The sequence below is a fragment of the Pituophis catenifer genome, unplaced genomic scaffold (assembly GCF_029215685.1).
Source record: "Pituophis catenifer annectens isolate HBS135680 unplaced genomic scaffold, rPitCat1.0.hap2 SCAF_2, whole genome shotgun sequence".
Taxonomy (NCBI): domain Eukaryota; kingdom Metazoa; phylum Chordata; class Lepidosauria; order Squamata; family Colubridae; genus Pituophis; species Pituophis catenifer.
In genome coordinates, this window is record NW_027256882.1 from 261,153,390 (window position 1) to 261,175,006 (window position 21,617).

The 21,617-nt window shown below is 37.1% G+C and overlaps 2 protein-coding genes across 2 annotated transcripts; one reads left to right on the top strand and one right to left on the bottom strand.

The window, feature by feature from the left end:
• Window positions 1–279: 279 nt before the first annotated feature.
• On the top strand, window positions 280–6,489 carry BTF3 (basic transcription factor 3). The gene is made up of 6 exons (XM_070938811.1): window positions 280–390; window positions 804–872; window positions 3,533–3,646; window positions 3,786–3,987; window positions 5,290–5,346; window positions 6,208–6,489. The coding sequence occupies exons 2-6, from the start codon at window positions 804–806 to the stop codon at window positions 6,252–6,254; spliced, it is 489 nt and encodes a 162-aa protein (XP_070794912.1). The 5' UTR covers window positions 280–390; the 3' UTR covers window positions 6,255–6,489.
• A 736-nt stretch (window positions 6,490–7,225) lies between these two features.
• ANKRA2 (ankyrin repeat family A member 2) lies at window positions 7,226–21,015 on the bottom strand. Its single transcript, XM_070938810.1, has 9 exons — window positions 20,833–21,015; window positions 18,826–19,200; window positions 16,772–16,930; window positions 15,222–15,287; window positions 14,210–14,307; window positions 12,422–12,547; window positions 11,324–11,390; window positions 11,022–11,102; window positions 7,226–9,940 (listed from the first exon to the last, which is right to left on the bottom strand). Exons 2-9 carry the CDS (start codon window positions 19,112–19,114, stop codon window positions 9,885–9,887), a joined length of 942 nt encoding a protein of 313 aa, XP_070794911.1. The 5' UTR covers window positions 19,115–19,200; window positions 20,833–21,015; the 3' UTR covers window positions 7,226–9,884.
• Window positions 21,016–21,617: the final 602 nt, after the last annotated feature.

A 21,617-nucleotide genomic window follows, 5' to 3' on the forward strand; every position in this document is an offset into this window, starting at 1 on the left:
GGTTCTTACTCCGCACGACGCTTATACCTCGGATCAAAACGAGACCCACCTAACAGGATCAGCAACTGGAATTATCGCTCCACCTGCAAGCACCCTATAATTCCCAGCCCCACTGGCGGAAACGTAATGGGAGGGAAGACTTGAGCTGCGGTCTCCAACGCCGCCAGGATCCAGCGGTGAAATGGAACGAGAGGTGCGAAAAGTACAGGGGCAAAATTGAGTTAGTACGCATGCGCAGAGGCCGGGTTGCCTCACAGCCTCGCCGCTGCCTGTTTATTCCTTTCCGGCGGCCATCTTGGTTCCCTCCGCGTGCGGCTTTCCGGCTCGGCGCGTCCCTCCTGCGGCTTTTCCTGCTCGCCTGTCGGGATCCGCCCGGTTCGTCCCGCAAAGGTACGGCAAGACACACACACACACCGCTCCCCCCAGAGGAAAAGCGGGAGGGAGACCAAAAAAAGAAAGTCGGCGGTGGCAGAGGAGATCCGTTTCTGGGCCTCCCTTGAGCCGGGAAGACGCCCGGGGCCTTGAGCGCGGAGTGAATCCCGGTGCAGCCTCCGGAAGTGGCCGCCTGATTTCGGTCGCTCCACAGCCGCCGGCACTTGGGCAGCGGACGTTGCCTTCTCGCATAAGGAAGCGGCGGTTGCTCGTAGGCTGAGCCGAACAAGGCCGGGGAGGAGAAGGGAGGTGGGGGGGGAGGAGGGGGTCGTTTGAGGCTCCACTTTAATCCCGTCAGCCCCGAATCGGTGGGGCTCTACCCGTCTAACCCATCCCTTTGCCTTTTTCTTTTTTTTTTTTTTTTGCCTCAGATGAAAGAAACGATCATGAATCAAGAAAAATTAGCTAAACTCCAGGCCCAAGTGCGCATCGGTGGGAAGGTAAGACGGGCCGATTCCCATTTCTCCTCCCTCTTTAACCTCGAAGAAATTACGATCTTATAACAGTAGCCGTCTTTGGGGGAGGGGGGGGCTTGCTCGTCTGGATTTCTTGGTTTAAATCATTATTATTATTATTATTATTATTATTATTATTATTATTATTATTATTATTATTCGTTCGTAGAAGGCATGACTTCGTAACTGGTTTGGAGGGGCGATCTGCGAGTTGAGCCTCGCCTACGGTAGCCTAGTGTTATGTAGGTCTTGTTAAAAAAAAGCATTTCGTGAGAGTTTAATCGCAGGTGGTTTCATAGATAGGCCTGATTTAGATAGGCCTGAATTTAATGGGATTACATTGTTAAAATACGTCAACCAAGTAAATCATAGGTCGCGAGGGGTGTCGGAATGGATAGCTTTCTTAACATGATGTACGATCTTGCTAAGTGAGGCCAGATCTGGTTAATACTTGAGTGAAAGACCATCAGAAAAATAGCAGGAGTTGTAGGCTTGGGCTATAAAGTTGAGGGGAAAAACATCCCAGGAAGAACACAAGTGTCCACCATTTTCACATTGTTGCTATTAAAACTGTAAGTATAAGGAGCCATTTTTGAGGTGAGGAACCCTGTTTGAGGGGACTGTTCCTTGCATAGCCATTAAATTCATTAGGTAATAAAACGAAAAATGAACTAAGGCCATTTCTGTTTTAGAGAAAAGCTATGTATAGTTAGAAACAAATGTAATATGCTTATGTCTTCATTGATTTAATCAAACATAGATTTGCTAATTGATTTGAAAACTCTTCTAAAGAAGAGCATTACATTCACCATACTGTATTTAAACTTTGCATGTGGCAATATTTGAGCTGATGGTAGTGCTGCTAATGAAAAGGGATGGTTGGCCAGAGATGTTTTCATGTTTGAAAACATAATATTAGTATCTGATAAATATGCTTTTATTTCTGGCAATTTGTGAAAATAACCTGATAAAGATGATTTGCCAGCAATATATCATGTACTAAACATAAATATATATTGAAAGCTGGTAAATTAAGGTGTAGTTAGTTAGTCCAGTGGGAGTTCCCTGAGATACTAGGGCTATAGGCTGAAAAGTCTAGAAAGATCTTGGAAGAAGGCAGTAGTGAATCACATAATGTTACCAAGAAAACTGTTTGGACATTTTCTGAGGACTTCAGGAGTTGGGTTTAGTTAACAGAGACATTATCTTTTTATGCTACATGTTCCTAAATTAAAGATTCAACAAATTCAGTAAGATTTAACTTTTCCATCAGACTGATTGCTATAATGCTGTGGAATATAGTCCTGTGGCCACTTATTTGGAAGAAAACTTATAAATTATATAGCCCTCTTGCATAGATATGAACAGGATTCTGTTCAAAGATTAAACACGGACTGTGTACAAAATGGTGTATATTGTACCTTTCTGATATGAACAGTATTAGATTCAGTTTGCATAAGAAACCTATTTTTAATTAAGGGTGCAGTCTGGAATTTCAGGTTCCAGCATGTTTACAGCTAGAACGTATAATTTTCATCATATACACTAAATGGTTATTAAATAATGTAAAGCAGTATAGCAGTATAGTTTTTAGACTGAAAATAATGACTAAGCTGTCTTAGCCTATGAATTTAGTTGATTTAATTGAATTAAACTGTTCATTTTTTCAGAGTACGGGATAGTACTGAAGGTATTGGATTCATAAAACTTCATGAAACTTATTAAGCAGCATTCCAATCATTATCTTTCTGTCCAATCTATCCCTCGTGGATTATTACTGTTCATAAAATTAGAAGAGAGATTGCTACTGTATATTTGTCACTTTATCCTGGTTGATTAATTGGCACCCATCATTTGTAAAACACTTCAGAATTGCTTAACTAGAATTTTACTGCATATACAAGAGCTGTGCACAAACAAGAATGTGGAAATCCATTTCCACGAAGAATAACTAATGTGATTCAAAAAAAGGACTATTTGTCTTAAAACATTGACTCATCATTCTGCAGGCATTTAAGCCCACTGAATTAAAATACAACTCCAACCTAGTATGTTTTATATTTTTCCTTTTTTGGGGGGGTTTCTTGACAGAATTTCGCTCAGAATTCTTTCCTCCCAAGAAAGAGAATCTGAATGTTTTGTGGAAATGGGCTTTTTTTCTGTTTGCTTTATTGTATGTATGTCACCTGCTAGCAATGAAAGACTGATTGATGGGTGCAGTAATATTTGCTATCATTTTCTTCACAGATGCTTTGTATGTTTGCCCATGAAAATTGAATTACTTAAAGAAAACAGGGTATAAAGACCCCCAAAAGCATTTAACAATGTTTCACATCTTGTTGTTTCTTCTATCAGAAGTTATTAAGATCTTTAGATAAATATATTTGTGCTACTAATGTTCCTGTTAATTCTCTGAAAAATATATTTTCAGCATTTGGAATATTTATTTGGCTAATATTATGTATAAGTGTTTTCAGCTAATTTTGTTGAACCTACTTCATTCATGTTTATCAGCGGAATTGCTTAGCTTTTGTAGAAAGAGAATAGTGCTTACTGCATCCAGAGATAAAATTAGGCTGCCTGACATTTACGTGCTCAAAAGACAACATTTTGAAGAGACTTAAAAATGTACTCTTTCTCTTTAGGGTACTGCTCGTAGAAAGAAGAAGGTAGTTCACAGAACAGCTACAGCAGATGACAAGAAACTTCAGTTTTCCTTAAAGAAATTGGGAGTAAATAACATATCTGGGATCGAAGAGGTAACGGCTTTTTCTTTCACAGTACTTATAAAGACTTGACAAAATGCTGCTTTTAAGAAAATGGAGTTATTGGGAAATAGGTGAAATGGAGCACACTCATATAAAAAATGTATTTGTACAATTAATATTTTTCTTATAGGTCAACATGTTCACCAACCAAGGCACTGTAATTCACTTCAACAATCCTAAAGTTCAAGCCTCCCTAGCTGCTAACACTTTCACAATCACGGGCCATGCTGAGACAAAGCAGCTGACTGAAATGTTGCCTAGCATTTTAAACCAGCTTGGCGCTGATAGTCTGACAAGCTTGAGGAGACTGGCAGAAGCTCTACCAAAACAATGTAAGTAAAGACCCACTATAATTAAGAATGAATATTCTGAAAAGGGTTTAAAGCATTTCTATTAAGTATCTAGGCTTGCAGGCTTTCTGAAAAAGGTGCTAAATTTGGGTTTCCATGGGAATGCATTCTTAATTAAAACTTAATATATTGTTCATCATTTTCAGTGATACCCAGATTGACAAAGACGACATGATAAACAGAAGTTCTTTTTGACAAATGGATAAAAGATCTGTGTTAAAACTATATTTCACAAGCTGATTTGTGTAGAGAAGATTTGAGAACAAGTTTTTGTATAATTAGCATAGATCAGGTTGGGGCCACAAAGACTTCACAATAGGTGTAGAGTTAGTGCTGCAGGGATTATAGTGTAAGAAGAATTGATAAAAATCAGGTCTTTGTTTGGAGGAATTGGGCTTTTAAAAATAAAAGTGCATCAATCTTAGAAGACAATAGGATTATTTTCTTAATCCACTAAAAAAACCTTTATTGTGTGACTTGGATGTAAATCAAAGCAGGGTACAAATAAGCAGCTGGAGGTTCATATTTTGCCCACAAGTGTAAACTGCTTGTAATAGAAAATAGGCAAAAATTGTTTTGTAATGGCCTAGTAATTAGAAAAATGATTCAGTGTGTCATGGAATTTTAGATAATTCAGATGTCTTTCATGTCCTCTTACAAAGAATGGAATCAGGAAGGAGGATGATAGCTCTGTTCCTCTATTGACAAGACTTTTTTTAATGAATTGAGAAAACTGCAAGTACACTTTTTCTTAGTTCCTGAACAAAAGAGGAACTTAACGTTTTCCTTTGACTAATTAGTATGACCAGCCTGATTTTCTGCATACAAAAAACTGGTTATATCTGGTCTTTCCCAAGGCTAGAACAAGATATAAATTGGTTGAAAAATATTACAAGTTATGTTCTCAAATACAACACTGAAATCAGAAGTGCTTTTGTTTTTACCTTGGGAGCAGTCTGAATATTTTTCCTAGCTTGAATAATGTTGGACTGATTCTTCCTTATTTTATTACGTGCATTAATTTTGGACTCATTCTTGCCTAAAAGCAAACTATGTGTGAGATCTAACTATTTTGGAAAACAGACAACAAAATTCTAGACATACTTTTGGGTGGCCTATTCCTGTATTAAATACATTACATTCACAAATTCTTATGTGTCTATTTGGAAGTGCCATTGAATTCAATAGGACTCATTCTGAAGGAAGTGAATAAGAGACATTGTGATGGAAGGTTAAAATATTAGACAAGAGATGCTTCAGCCATGTTTTCATATGTGATTTCAGCTGTGGATGGAAAGGCACCTCTTGCTACTGGAGAAGATGATGATGATGAAGTTCCAGGTAAGAATTGTTAGCCTCATTTATTTTTCAGGACAGGATTTGAAAAGATTTGAACATTTTGTGTTCCTACCACTTTATATTTGGCCCAATTTTTGTTAGAAGAGTGGAATATGGATTGACCTGTGGTGTATACAGGTAACCCTCATCTCACAACAGAAGTTGGGACCAGAATTTCCATTGCCAAATGAGGTAGTTGTAAAGTGCAAAGTCAGCTGTCTGATACTAAGGCACAATAGTTCAGGCATTTCTGGTTGCTGTTAAGTGTATCGCCCTGGGTTGTCAAGCGAGGACATCACACAGTTACTTTTGTGACTTCCTGTCAGCTTCAAATACTGAACTTGAAACAATTATTTAGACATTAGTACCTCATAGGAATAACTTATAAGTACAGTAGACATCCACATAGTAATGTTCACAAGTGAACATTCGCTTGCTGGAAGCTGGCAAAGGTTACAGATGGCAACCATATGATCATGGAATTCTGTGACACAATTGTGGACAGGCACTGAATGCTTGCTTGCAGTTGCATGATTGTGGGGACATTCCAACATTCCAGCTGAAACTCAAGGACAGGCTCCTTGTTCAGTGCTGTTATAACTTTGAACTGTCACTAAATGGATGTAACCGAAGGACTGCAATTGATCAAAGATAGTTGCATTACAATGCATTGCTTCTCTCAGATCAGTTGCATAAGTATATGAGGTAAAGATAGTTGTATAGTTATGCAGGAAACTTTTAATACTTAATGCCCTCTGACAAATATATAATTCTGAAATGCTTTAGATGTTAGCATAAGCATTGAAATAGCACAGGACTTTTTTCCACTTAAAAAAAACCTCATTCCATTTTTTTTCTTTGCAGATCTCGTGGAGAACTTTGATGAGGCTTCCAAAAATGAAGCAAATTGAATTGTCATGTTCAGTAAAACTTGAAAATTATGTGGAGCTGCTATTTTATATTGTGACTTTTATTTGTAATATTTTGTACTGATCTTAAGTCTTAAAGATCTGTAATATTTGGAAACTTGGTTCAATGCAGCTCTCTTCAGTTATTATTAATGCACAGTGCAAATGGGCTGGAAGTGCACAAAATGGAAAAGTACTAAGTCCAAAAGCTAATAAAGACTAAATCTTTAGTCAAATACTTTATTAGTATTTTTGTATATAATTAAAATAATTACTTGTGATAGTGGTGGGAAATGAAGGTTCTTGGCTTTAAATTTTACTTTAATAGTAACTTAAAATCTTGCAGAGCCACCTCTTTTGCATTACCTACTATAATGATTTATGCCAACATATTGAAATGGATTTAAATTCACAACTAGATTATTGATGGTGGTTCAGCTTTTATCTGAATAAAAGACATGTTAAGATTACTAAATTATAGATAGGCTAGCACTAACCTTTTAGTTAAAGGTTTCATGGTTTAACCTAACCTTCATTGGGTCTCCTCTTGATATGCTGGACTTCAACGCTCCAAGTTCTTAACAGTAGGGCATCTATATTAGCTGGGAATTATAGGAGAAGAAATCTGATGTTGAGGAGCCTAAAATGGAGAAGGCGAACTTAAAAGGATGTTTAATATACGTTTTTTCCCTTCAAGTTGTTTATTTAAATGAATATGTACATATGATCTTTACTAATACATCTATAAAGTTTGGACAATGCAGAAGAATAAGATCACAGGGCTTCAGGTGAGTCTAAAGGCATCTACAATAGTAGACTTTCAAATAATCAGGAATAATCTTTGAGTTGCTGAGATTTTAGTGATAAGGTGATTTTTTTAACGTAGTTTATTCTTTACAGCAATTGTTGCCATTCTGTTTTCCATGTGGAAGTTAATATAAAGAATTGTTCAAAATCACTACACGTCGATACAATTACCATCAGAAGCTGTTCTGATTTTTTTGCTTTTACTTTTAAGACAGCACTTTATTAACAAAGCACCAAATAACTATACATTGCCTTGAATAACTGGATTATTAGCAGCAGAATTGTGTTCATTATGTCTAGATGCAAAGAATATTGAATTTGAAACAATTATTTAGACATTGGTATCTCACAGAAACAAGTTACAAGTACAGTAGACATCAACATAGTAATGTTCACAAGTGAACAGTTCATGAGAGTGGATGCTGTCTCAGTTGAATGAACCTTGATTTTTAGATAAAATAACAGCTGTAATTTATCAGCTGCACTAGTGCTTGGACAAAAGTTTGTTGTAGAAATCTGTATTTCAGTCTTAGACCAGAGAAGGGCTTTTGTGATAAGTTACCTGTTTAAAAAAAATAGGTACAGGCAAGATGAGTAATTTGACATCTGTGCTATGCCCTAAAATGACACATAAAGAAGCCTTTCTTGGTGTTCTTTTTAGAGATAGATTATTTAGCCATGGGCTAGATTAATTACTATCTTGGGTACTATTTGGATGAAAGACCACCAGGAAAACCCAGAACTTGTAGGCTGCACAGAAAAGTTGAAACAATTTCCTGGAAGAAGGTCATGGCAAATCAGTTTCATTTTGCCACTAATGAAGAAATGGGATGGCAAATCCTTCTTTTTGCCTTAATTATAATGAAAAAAAGCAATTGAGATACACAAAGTATACAGTACCCTCCCCATTTTTAACAAGAATACGCTCCTTAAAAATTGACTACTGTAGATAAGTTCTTAAGATTGCAATCTGTCTGGGAAGGTTATACAGTAGGAAAGTATCCAACAGTGCCATTTACCCAAGTACTACAAATAGCTATTATGAGTAGTGGCAGGAATTGCTTCTATTTTACCAAATAGCTATAATTGTGCTGGTACAGTCTAGCTGCTTTCAATAAAACTCCCGGGACCAGAACTGCAGTCTTCAACATGCTATTGCAGAAGACAAATTATCAACATGACTTACGTATTTTTATTTATATGGTAATGAATACTGTGCAAATGGTTTGCTAACTTCTTTTACAATTTCAGTGAACTACAGGAAAAAACATAACTACTATTTAATGGTGAATTGGAAATATGGAATAACAGCAACATGTAGCTTCTTACTAGTTATAAATACTGAGGAAAAGCTATTTCTAAAAAATACAATACGAAAACTGATAGACGACAGCTCAAAAACACAATTTGTACTTTATATAAAAACAATAGCTTAAAAATGTAGACTTGCTTTCAAGTTGCAATTCTATAGAATCAAACAGCATTTTATCTCAAAGGCTTGAGAATATAATAACATAGCATATTAAATACACATTGAGAGGTACACACGTTTTCAGCCACCTAAAAAAATAAGTAGCAGAAGCTAAAGAATTCTCTTTGGCTAGTAAGATTCTCATAGGCGAATCTACCATATATTAAGTATTGCACAATTTCCCCACAGCAGTTTAGAGGCATAGGTCTATTTTCAATGAAACATGTTTACCTCATGCTTTTTGTGTTTTTATGTGAGAATTAACAATTCCATATAACATGCAATAAAGATCATTTTCAGGATAATATCAATGCATGGGTTACAAATTTGTTACAATCCAGAGTAATTTCATTTAGTGGTATTTTTTGTAACATTCCTAAAACAAGGCTTTGAACAAACACTACAATAAGATACATTTATTTTAGGTGGCTCTTATTTAAAACACCAATATTTTAATTGTATTAGTGTGCTAATGTTAACAATTTTTTCAGTCATTCCAGGTTATTGCTTCAGCCAGCTATATTTTTGTGTATATATTATTTATCCAATTCAAATACTTAAATCTATAGTAGAAAATCATGTTAAACCTGTATTATTTCAATAGCGGCACTGAAATAAACAAGCTATTTGCATAAAAAAGTCTGTTCTTCTAAGATTTTAGAACTTAGTTGTAAACATAAAAAAATCCTTTCTACAAACAGCAAAGAACTGATTGTTGTCTATACATGAAAATAAATAGACACAAGAACTACTCATCATAAACCCCTATTGGTACCAACCGAATCAAAGTATTACATACATTAATACAGTCTGAAAAACTATCTTGCTATCAATTTGAAATGTATAAATAAAACATACATCAGCATGGGATATAATTTTGTGTATCAGCATTTTACAATTCCTTTTTCAAGTGCATACATGAAATAGAAATGAGTTTGAATTTTAAACATCTATGAACATCACTCAAATGAACATGGTTCACCTAAAATATAACTCAAAAGAAAAAAAATAGCTTGAATAAACCCCATTTTTAAAAAAATTCAGCTTTCAAGTGCTGTGTTATTACCCATTCTTGTATCTAAACACTGAAACAGAAATTCTAATGTCATAGACTCTACTATGAAATATTGGAACAATAAACCAGCACTATGGTACAGGAAAGGTTTGCTGGGGCAAAAAGCAATCTCTTCTACTTATAAATCAACTGCTAAGTATGCATGCCACTAACCTACCATTTCAAGCACATTTGGTAAGTAGTAAAAATGGAGAATGGACTATTTTACCAATTAAAAAATGCTTTTATACTGATCGGTATTCAAGAAGTCCATTTCTTCTCTTATTCCATAGCTAAAATATTATTCCTTGATGTTTTGAAGGAGTGTTAATAAATGAGTCTCAATAACCTGTTGGACTGAAATAGAGAGGAAAACATGATTAGTATTCAATTCTTTAAACTGGGGACTCTTCTAAAAGCATTGAAAGATGTGAGGACTAGAGTGAGATTTTGTAATAGTCGATATATGCATTAGGCACACACCTATAAGTTTCCAATACACAATTGACTACACTTGTGAAGAAAAAGAACCAAGTTATACCCAGCAATACACTTAATTTTGAGTGGCTGTGGTTAGCAATGTTGGGAAAAGTTTAGACCCAAGATACTAGATTCCCAAGCCTTGACACCGATAATAGCATAGCTACCATCCTGTATATGTATATATATGTACAATGTGTCACTGCAAATATATGTTGTGTGCCTTATGTAGCTACACATCTGATGGTTTTTTAGATTATTAAAGCAAGTTCTATTGTGTTATCTCTTGAACATGCTATACTACAACCAAGCATTCGTGAAAAGCTTAGTCCTCATTGTACATTGTATATATGTACAGTCTTGTACACACACACACACACACACACACACACACACACACACACACAGTTTTAACAAATAAACAGCAATTTATAACATGTTAGGAATCAAAAAATATTTTTATCTTGACATTAAAAGGGAATTGATACACATAATATTTATCTTTGCTTAGCTATGTAAAGAGTAAAGAATGCTGTTGTTTAAAGAAGCATCAAGAAACACTTTTATTATTATTATTTTTTATTATTCATATTTCTATGCCGCCCACTCTCCGAGGACTCTGGGCGGCTTACACCAAAGACTGTATACTAAATAGCATATTGCCCCCAACAATCTGGGTCCTCATTTTACCCACCTCGGAAGGATGGAAGGCTGAGTCAACCTTGAGCCTAGGATTTGACCCGCTGATCTGCTGAACTAGCAGTCAGCTAAAGTAGCTGTCGTACTGCACTCTAACCACTGCGCCACTGCGCCACCTTGGGAGGACTTCTGATTTAACAGGCCATGGTTCTAAAATGCCCATTCATATACGCATAACAAAACCTATTAAGTGGTTAAACTAATCAACTGACAGTAAAAAGGACAGCAATAGCATGTTAAAAAGTGCTTGAATACTCACCACTACGATGGCCCAAGGCTACAGCAAGATCCATAGAATTATATCCAGAATCAGTTTCTACAGTTGGATCAGCACCATGTTCTTTTAAAAACAAAATGACATTTAGGAATATGTACATGGATGTTAAATCTCATTGTTTAATCCAGAAGTTCCCAAACTTTATTTCACAATGTCCTTAGGCTGCTCGAGTGAACATACTAACAGTTCCATTTATTTAGCAAAATACCCCACAGTATCTCTGAGTTCACTACCACATACACAGTTTGGGCACTATAAGTTTAATTTGTATTAATAATAATTACCTAAGAGTATTTTGACACATTTCACATGATTCCCATGAACAGCATAGAGCAAGGGTGAACCGCCATTCTGAGGAAAAATAAAATAAAATTTAAAATTTCCTTTGCACAACTCAATGATAAAACCATTAGTCCTAACATTTTAATTTATTTGTCAGCAAAGTGTATTATATGGTCACAATTCATCTTTTCCTTATCAAATGTCTATAAAGCAATAGAAAGGTGGATTTTCCTTTGTGAACTAGATTTTAGCTCATACCCACTAATTAGGTGGCTTTCCTATGGCTGGGCTACAACTTAGCCTGATGACCAGAATACTGCAGGAAGCATTCGGGTGTTATGAACACATGGAATGTGGTAAGGAAGTACAAGCCACAGGTTGCTCTCAGATCCTGGGACAATAACAAGAAGAAAGTGCTTGGGAATTAAAACAAGTCAGAGAGTTGCTATTCTGGTATTCTAATGGTTTTATAAGATGACAGAGAGCAGAAATTGCAGAAAAATAAGACTCAGTAGGTAGTCCTTCCAAAGGTTAATTGGGAAGGCTACAGAAAAAAGAAGAGGAAGCAGAAAAGAGGGATGGACAAGATCAAATACATTGTAGGAATGTTGTAAAAGAATTCCACCATTACGTTAAAATGGTAGACCTTTGTCTATTTAGTTACTGTGTCAAGCTTAACTTGATGGCAACCCAACTAATGTAACTGCCTTGAAAATGATCTTAGTCATTTTGATTGGTATGAAGAGCCAAAACCCTGAATTATACAGTCAAAGAAAATAAAGTCAAATACGTTTAAACAATCCAATTTGCCATATTCACAAAACAAAGAGTATCATATAAAGAACAGAAACTAAAGTAAAAATTTTAATAAGGATGTTCACCCTTTATGCTCTGCTTAGGGGCATATCAAGTGCTGTGATATGTTCTCATAGAGGCAGGCAGTTTTAAAATGTGATGATAGATAGATAGATAGATAGATAGATAGATAGATAGATAGATAGATAGATAGATAGAGACAGACAGACAGACAGACAGACAGACAGACAAAGTATGTTCAGTGTTACATATTATGGCACCTGCACTTCCTCTGACAAACTTACCCAGTCATATTCATTTACGTCAACTCCACAATCCAGTAGCATCTTGACAATGTCTGTATATCCTTTACTACATGCTAATGACAGTGCACTCTCTCGTCCTTTTCCCAAGATTTGAGGGTCTGCACCCTATCAGAAAAAACAGCATTGGTTTCATTAACAAGATCCTTCATGTGTGAAATCATAGATCAATCAAATGGTCTCCTAAGTCCAAGGGTCAAACCCCCATTATAACATGTAGCCATTTGCTTCTTTAAAATGAGTACATCTTTAAACAGCTAAGGAATAATTTGCTTGAATGAACCACTCTTTCTTCTTATGCATAACTCTTCCTCTGTTGCAGTTTAAAGTAATTGCTTCTTAAATCTGGCCCTGCAGGAAGTTTTTCTTTATAATAACCTTTATATTCCTAAAGAATAATCACATATCTTCACTCATTATATTTCCCACTATCCCTCTTTTAGAACAGGAATGCAAAACAATAGTTTAAGTACTGACGAACCTATCATTTAGTATGATTCTTGGAAAAAGGTTTTTATTGCTCCAATGAAAGTATTAGAGATAGACATACAGAAATAGAGAAATGTGCATTTAACAAACTGGACATGAAATTATTTCTATAAATGGAAACATACTTAATAGGTGACTAATGCAGTACCACTTATAACTGCAGATCAAAACACTTTAAGATGTACTGATGTTACCTACTTGCCTTAGAGACCCACACCCACAAAAGGCTGATGGTCCTAAACCTTGTTTCCCAGATGTGCTCTGAGTCTTTATGCCACCATCTGTTTTGGGGCAGCACCTTGATAGTTTCTGCTGCCACCATCTATTGTGGTAAGAACAGCTCTGGTCATGATAACAATCAGCTTGCAAAATAGTTTATCCAAAAGAAATCCAAAAGAAAATATACCATTCTGGACATGGTAACAAGGTAGCAATGGATTCCTACAAATTAAAAATCCTCTGCCCAAAAATATTACAGAGCCCAAGGAGAGGGTTCAAAATATTACAGATCACCAGAAAATTCTAAAAAAATCCATCTTCATGTATGTAGCCTGAAATGTGGATGAACACTGAAATTAAATATCCAATTATATAATTTGTACCAAAAAATATAAAATACAAAAATAATTTTAAAAAACCTAATTCAAATTCCTAGTGATATGTTTTTCATATTTCTATAGTACCCAAAATTTTTCTGAGCCAAATGGTCCTCTCGTTCAATTTCCTGTACTTTTCCAGTTGTTTGAAGATCCAAAAACTGATCACAGGCTGCTGAGGAAGATAGAAATGCTATTTTACATCCAGCCTATCTCTATAAACTTCCTTCTGGCTTCAGAAAAAAACAAACATTTACTATATTTAATAGGAGAAGTCAGAAAGTCTTGCTCTGTACAGGACAAGGAAACCAGGAGTGGGTTCTACTTACCTTTACTACTGGTTCGCAATGGGGCCGTGTGCTCACGCTTGCAAATGCGCAGAAGCATTTTGATGTCGGAGTTGGTGGGCGGAGCCTCCCACCGGTTTTACTACCGGTTCTATAGAACCGGTGTGAACCAGGGCAACCCACCACTGAAGGAAACCATTTTCACTCACAGGGATGTGGCTTGTGAATCTGAAGTCGGCATGCAGGCTGCATTCACAACACTTGCATATTCATTTCTCAGTTTTTATATTTTCTACTGGTACTGATACAACTTCTTTAACAATTTATGTTCAGATGGAAAGAAACATCTGTTTGTAGTATCACTAGGCATATAAAAAATACAATGCAATTTCACTTACATTTTGGAGTAGAAATTCTACTACTGCAATTTGCCCGTGAGCTGCAGCCCACATTAAAGGAGTAAATCCTTCTTCATCCACATGATTTATAACATTTTCTGTTCAACAAAACATACAGATGAACTCGCTTTCCACTTATTCGGCCTCCAATTCCCAAACTGCTGCCAAAACTTGCATCCCATTTATAGTACTTTGGGGGGTTGCAAAATATGCTCTCCATCTACATTTGGCTCAAGGTTCAACCATGTCTGAGCTACATAGTCAGTCTGACATGTTAAAACAGCCTTTTCTGTTTTTCTTTCTTTTTAGTTTAAATAAATTATGTTTTAATCAGATAAAAATCTTTTCTTATATATTACTACAGCAGTTCTATACCACAAAAAATTCCTAAGAATTTCTTGGTGAAATTGAAAATATAAACGCTCTGAAACATTAGTAGTTGTTTAAATTCATCAAATAGTCATCAAAAAGGTGCAGAGATTGATCTCAGAGATAAGAAACAAAATTATCTGTGACAACACTGCAATTTAAGCAATGTTATAGGATATCCTGTAAGAACTGAACAATAATAAGAAGCTTGTACAATACAAGCAAAACTCTTTTATTAACGAGCGTGTTCCCTTGTCGTATGATTTACCAGAATTATAGGATACCTTGGATAATAATTTCATAGTACTATAAGGTTTGCTAATAAATATATTTTCACAAGAAAAAAAATGTAGAAGCCCCATAATGCAAGTCTATCTACTGCTTTTAAATCTTTTGTTTCTGTAATTCTGGTACATAGTTGTAAGTATATATCAGTATTTGTATCAATGCTGATATAAAATGATTTGACATAATTAATTGAACTCAAGTGATTTTGAATTTATTTCAAAGTAACTGGAGAAAAAGAACGGATGCAAGGAAGAAAAGGAAACTTTCTGTAAAAAAAGAGCCCCAGTTCAGACCCCAACTTGCACCATATTATCTGTGCTAAAAATTCCACAAAACTCCAGAGATCAATTCTTACCTTGTTCTATACGTGTAGCTAAATACAACATTTCTCCCTGAGCTGCCAGCTGGTGAACAGACAGAGCTGCAAAGGCAACAGCAGAAAACCATATAACAATTCAGCAAATAACCAAATGCAGTGGATAACCAGGAATCCACAGCCACATAAATTAGCTTTATACTACAAATTGTACTAAGATAGTTTGTCTTTAACTACATTTATTATACATCATCACTTAGGTTCACACATTGAACTATAACCAAACCCCACCAATCCTCACGTTGGTTTGGTATATGAAGCCAGCCACAGGGGTTAGATACTGGTAGAAGGACATGTATTAAGGAAGTGAAAGCTTCACTTTAGTAATATTTCAGTTATAAAGCAATATGGCTGTATCTTTCATTGCTATAAAGCAACATGGCTGTACAAGTCTTACAATATAGCTTTCCTGATTAAAGCAGTTGTATGGAATTCTTGATGCTCCGAGTTTGGTTGTTTGCTTGCAGATATTTTATTATCCAACTAGATAGCATCAGTGCTAGTGGGGATGGGATTTGCTCCATTTATATACAGTGCCTTGCCCTGCCAGTATTGATGGAGATATGGTCTTCTTCCTGATACTGTAGTTTATTACTTACAGTATTGTTTTCTGCTTGTCTGGAATTAATCCCTATTTATCTGGATGTTGACTACTGAACAGGATGTGTTCTGGTCTTTTTGTTTCCTTCTTGGCTTTTCTCTTTTGAATGTGATGTATCTTTACAGATAGTCCTCAATTTATGACTGTAATGGAGCCTGCCCATCATGGTCATAAATCGTGGCAATTATAAAATGGGTCAGTCACACGACCAACCTGATTTTACAGCATTTTTGTTGCAGTTAAGTAAACCAATGGTTCACTATGGATGTGGTTTTTGGCAAAACTATCATAAAATGTAGTCATGTGACTGTGGGGAGCTGCAAATAGCCATAAATGCATCCATACTGCCAAGGGTCTCAATTCTGTCACATGACTGCTGTGTCAGTTGGAACTTTGAATCCAAGTCATAAATAGCCCCAAGGTAGGTCCACCATAACTTCAAATGGTCACTAAGCAACTGGTTGTAAGTTGCTACCTATATGTGTCTATTGATGGCTAATTTGTCTGAGTACCAACTTAAACCAACTCCCTAGTGATTTTGGATTTATTTTGGTTTAGGATGCAGTTTTTCAGTTGAAACTAGGTTGAGTCTGTTCATGCATTATAAGATTAAGTTTTTATTGCTAAATGGTAGCAATGAATACCCTCTGCCAGTCTTCTGCTTACTTGTCCTACATAATGGCTATTACAGTCCTTACATTGTACGTTGTAGGACTTCTGTTTTTCTTCCTTGGGCTACTTGGGCTTTTGGTTTACTTAAGATGTTTTAATTTAAAGGCTTACATATATTTTCTTCAATTGGTAAAGCACTTCTCTGGGTCTGTGGTACAAAACAGCCAAAGCAGCTTGAAGGCTCCTGAGGACTTCTGTATCAATATGTATTTCTGGGACTGTTCCCAAATTATTCTTTCTACAGAGAAACACGTACAGTTTACAAGCAAAGGTGTTGTAGAAACTTCATTTCCTCTGTGCTTGTTAGTTAAGGTAGTTGACTGCTTGATAGGTGAAAAATGCTTAGTAGTTGATGGGGTATAGACGTGTCTCACTTGAATCCCAGGAGAAGGAGAAGTGTGGATATTGCACTCAGCTAGGTAAAAAAAAAAAAAGCTAGTCAGAATGTCATATGGTATAGCAGTATTTTATTACACAAAGCAATGTGGTTGTTTCATTCAGATAACACCAGAGTTTATCCTCAGTTCAACATTTGCATAGTTAGAAGGACAACATGAAAAATGCTAAATAAATCATAGACTCGGGCAGTTTAAGGCAAATCAGATTATGTAGGCAACCTTCATAATACGCCTGATTGAACATAACCCGCTAAAATATTTTTGGATCCTAGCTTGTAATGATATTCTAATTATTTGACTGAAAGAAATATTTAATTAGGATTCTGGTCATGGTATGGGACAAAGATGGTATTGATCACACTCTTGGATGGCCTGTAGTGGCAGTGGGATAGTGTCATCCTTGCCAGTGGTGAAATCTGAACCAGTTTATTACCGGTTTGCTGGCTGCACATGTGCAGTGTGCACCACGCACCAAATGCAATGTGTGTGCGCGCAGTGCATGCCAAAAGGAGGCATGCAGTAAGTAGAACAGCATGCAAGGGGTGGTGATCAGCTGTGGCGCACAATCTTTTTTTTTACTTTTAAAAGCATTGCTTTTAAAAGTAAAAAAAGAAAGCCTCTGACTATCGTGCAGCTCAGCTGTGATCGTCAGAGGGTTTTTTTTACCTTTTAAAAGCATTTTTTAAACAACCTGTTCGGCTGAAGGGATTGTAGAAAAAATGCTTTTAAAAGAAAAAAAAGCTTCTGATGATCGCGCGGCTCAGCTGGGCATGGGGGGGGGAGGGATTTTTGCAGGGGTTTCTCCGAACCACCCGCCACCATCGCTACTGAATTGGACAATCCGGTCTGAACCGGGAGCATTTCATCTGATGCTAGCTCTTCTTAACCTCTCAGTGGTCTTCAACATTACCAGTCATAGTGTTCTTCTGAACCTGCTCTGGGAATTGGGGGTAGGGTGCATTGTGCTGTGTTGATTCCCTTCCTTCCTCTGAGGTCTGTTTCAGTTGGTGTTAATAAGAGGGGAGAAGTTCAATCCTCAGTCCCTACTTGTGCAATGCTTCAGGGCTTCGTTCTTTCTCCCCTCTTGTTTATAATCTACATGAAACTGCTGGGTGACGTCATCTGACAGTTTGGGATGAGGTATGACCAGTGGTGGGATTCAAGTAATTTAACAACCGGTTCTCTGCCCTAATGATTTCTTCCAACAACCAGTTTTGCCAAACTGCTCAGAAAGTTAACAACCGGTTCTCCCGAACTGATGAGAACTGGCTGAATCCTACCACTGGGTATGACCAATATGACTGGGGACACAAGTATATGCAAGGATCTGTTTTTGTAGTTAATGTAGCCATTATAATAGGTGTTTTATTCTCAGCTGCCATATATTTTAATGTTTGCATTATTTTAATTATTATTATTATTATTATTATAAAAATATTGTTTCCCCACCCAGAGTCAGATGGACAGCCATATGAAATAAATATTACTCTATTTAGTAGCTTGGATTAGACTGACCCAATCATAATAGAAAATAGCAGGACCTTTTATTTTTATTCCTAAATTATTATTTATATATCTGAGACCAAATATTAAGTTGATCCATATACGTGGAAAGTTCAGGTCACGTTACATATAAGTAGGGCAGAAAAGTGACAATTTTTCCACAAAAGTGGAAAATAGAAGGAAAGAATATTAAATATACTTGCTGCCTTGAGTCATTTATAAAAATAATGTACAATAAATAATAAATAAATAACGGCAATGAAAACAGAAAAAAATGTTGGGTCAGATAAGATGGAACTTCAAACTAAATTTAAGTCCATTCTTTATAAGAAAAATATACAATGTTCAACTGCACCCATATATTCATTTCCTTTGATAGCATTATTGAATTTTTTTTTGAAAAACTGACCTTTAAATAATACTGAAGCCACTTCAAGGTCAGAGTTCACTTGATCTTGAATATTTTTGCTTTCTTCTTCATTCAAGGACTTGACAAATCGAGAACATACATTCATATCAAACCTATTAGGCAAAATGAATTTCATTCCCATAGCAACACTCTGAGGTGATCCTTCCTCCACACTGGACTCAAGGTGATGTTCAACTTTAATATCTGGCATATGAGACAAGCTAAAGGTGCCAGCACAATCTTCCACAATTAGCTGGGTATCAGTATCTAGATTGGTTGAAGACTCCATGATCTGAATTTCAATTATATAATCTGTTTCTCAAGGTATGTGATGTATTCTCTTTTTCAGTATTAGTGTTTGAGATTTCTAATAATCTATAGTTGGAAACAAAATATCAGTAAATTAGAACATTGAACACTGATTCAGTTTACTGTGCAAAAAATAGCAGTCACCATTGTAAACAACTAATGAATTCTGAACAGTGCAAAATATTCTCCATCTTCTGCGTATAAGGAAAATCCCCAAATCAGGGGTGAAATGCTCCCGGTTTGGACTGGATTGCCCAATCCGGTAGCGATGGAGGTGGGTGGTTCGGAGAACCGGTAGCAAACCTGTCCCCCCCCCCCCCATTGCCCAGCTGAGCCACGCAATCATCAGAGGCTTTTTTTTCATTTTTAAAAGCATTTTTTCTATAACATCTTCGGCCGAAGAGGTTATAGAAAAAATGTTTTTAAAAGGAAAAACAGCCTCTGCCAATCAGGCAAGTCAGCTGGGATCGTCAGAGGCTTTAAAAGCATTTTTTTACAACCTCTTCAGCCGAAGAGGTTGTAGAAAAAATGCTTTTAAAAGTAAAAAAAAAAAAAAAAAAGTTGGCCACACCCACTCAGTCATATTACCCACCCACCCCACCAAGCCACGCCCACAGGGCTGGTAGTAACAAATTTTACATTTCACCACTGCCCAAGATAGCCTCTAAAATTTCTATACTGGACTCTACTCAAATCAGATACTATGTTACAAGGGAATCAGCTCTTGATAGAAGTTTTAAAAATTGAGAAGGACCTCTTTTCATAAACAGCTATTGATGATCTCACACAGAGCTACATATTAAACATCCATGGCAGAGTACTTTGGGGATTTCTCTTTGCCAGTTTCGCTGTTATAGCATTACTGGTTTTGCTATAGACAGGGCTAATGCATCCTGAACATGACATTTATTTTGGGTAAAAAACTAAGTTTAAATTCCACTTTTAAAACCATTCCATTCCATTAAGTTCTTTTTGGGAAAAAAACATGTAATCAAAGACAGCTTATAGAACATACATGGAACATCACATTTCATAATAGCAACAGTACTTATATATTGCTTCACAGTGCTTTATGGCCCTTCCTAAGCAGTTTACAGTCAACTTATCACCTCCAACAATCTGGGTCCTCATCTCATCGTATTTTCCTTTATTCAGGAAGGCTCCCTCTGAATTGCAACACAAAATCAGTACAGGTAGTCCTTGGCTTACAAGTTCATTTAGTGACCTTTCAAAATTACCCACAGCACTGAAAAAAAAGTGACCTGACCATTTTTCACACTTATGACCGTTGCAGCATCCCATGATCTGCATTCAGATGCTTGACAACCGACTCACGTTTTTGACGGTTGCCGTGTCCCGGAGGAATCACTTGATCCCCTTTTGTGACCTTCCGTCAAGCAAAGTCAATAGAGGAAACCAGATTCACTTAACCAACCGTGCTACTAACTTAAGAACCGCAGTGACTCACTTAACAAACGCGGCAGGAAAGGTTGCAAAACGGAGCAAATTAACAAATTTCTCACTTAACGACGTCAATTTGGAGCTCAATTGTGGTCCTAAACTGAGGACTACCTGTATTTCTTTTCAACGGACACCGCTAAGTTATTGTCTGTTGCCGCACGAATGCGACAATAACAACCAATTTAAACGCCCTAAATAGGATGTCAGTCCATAGAATCTAATTTAAGGAGACCTCACCTGCACAGCCAGCATCCAGCGGGCTGCAGGAGGACCAACCTCACCTTCGCAGACCCGGCTTACTTAAACCGACCCGGCTCTCTCTGCTCTAAACTTCGCCACTCGAGATTCCTCTATGGCGCAGAAGACTTCGCCACCTTCACTTCCACAGGTCGCCGAATTCCCCGTCTCCCACCTCGGCATCTTTCAACTCCATTGTCTCGCTTCGTTCCTCGCGCTGCAACGCCAAGCCGCAGCTGTTGTGATTCCGTTCCGTGACGTCACTTCCGCCGAAGCACAACGGCAGACTCAGAAACGCGGGGTGGGGGATACGGTCAACCGTCCTCCGGCCTGCAAAGCCTCTGGAAGGCCACGAGAGGGCAATGCGCGGCGGCGGATACTAGGCTTAGCTGTTTCCTTGCTGCCCTCTCGTGATATCCTGGAGGTTTGCAGCTCAGGAAAAACTCAGCCCGAGACAAGGAAGATGCACTGTTTTAGTCCAGGGCAGGGGTGGGCAAATAATGGTCCCTTTATGACCTGTGGACTTCAACTCCCAGAATTCCTGAGCCAGCTTGGCTGTCTCAGGAATTCTGGGAGTTGAAGTCCACAGGTTGTAAAAGGGCCACAGTTGCTCACCCTTGGTCCAGGGGTCTCCACGTTAAACCTGGCGGACTTCAACTCCCAGAATGTTTATGAAGCTTTGCTGGCTGGGGGATTCTGGGAGTTGAAGTCCGCCAGGCTTAACGTGGCCAAGATTGGAGACCCCTGGTTTAGTCTGCACCACCAATTCTTCTACCCCCTCTTGT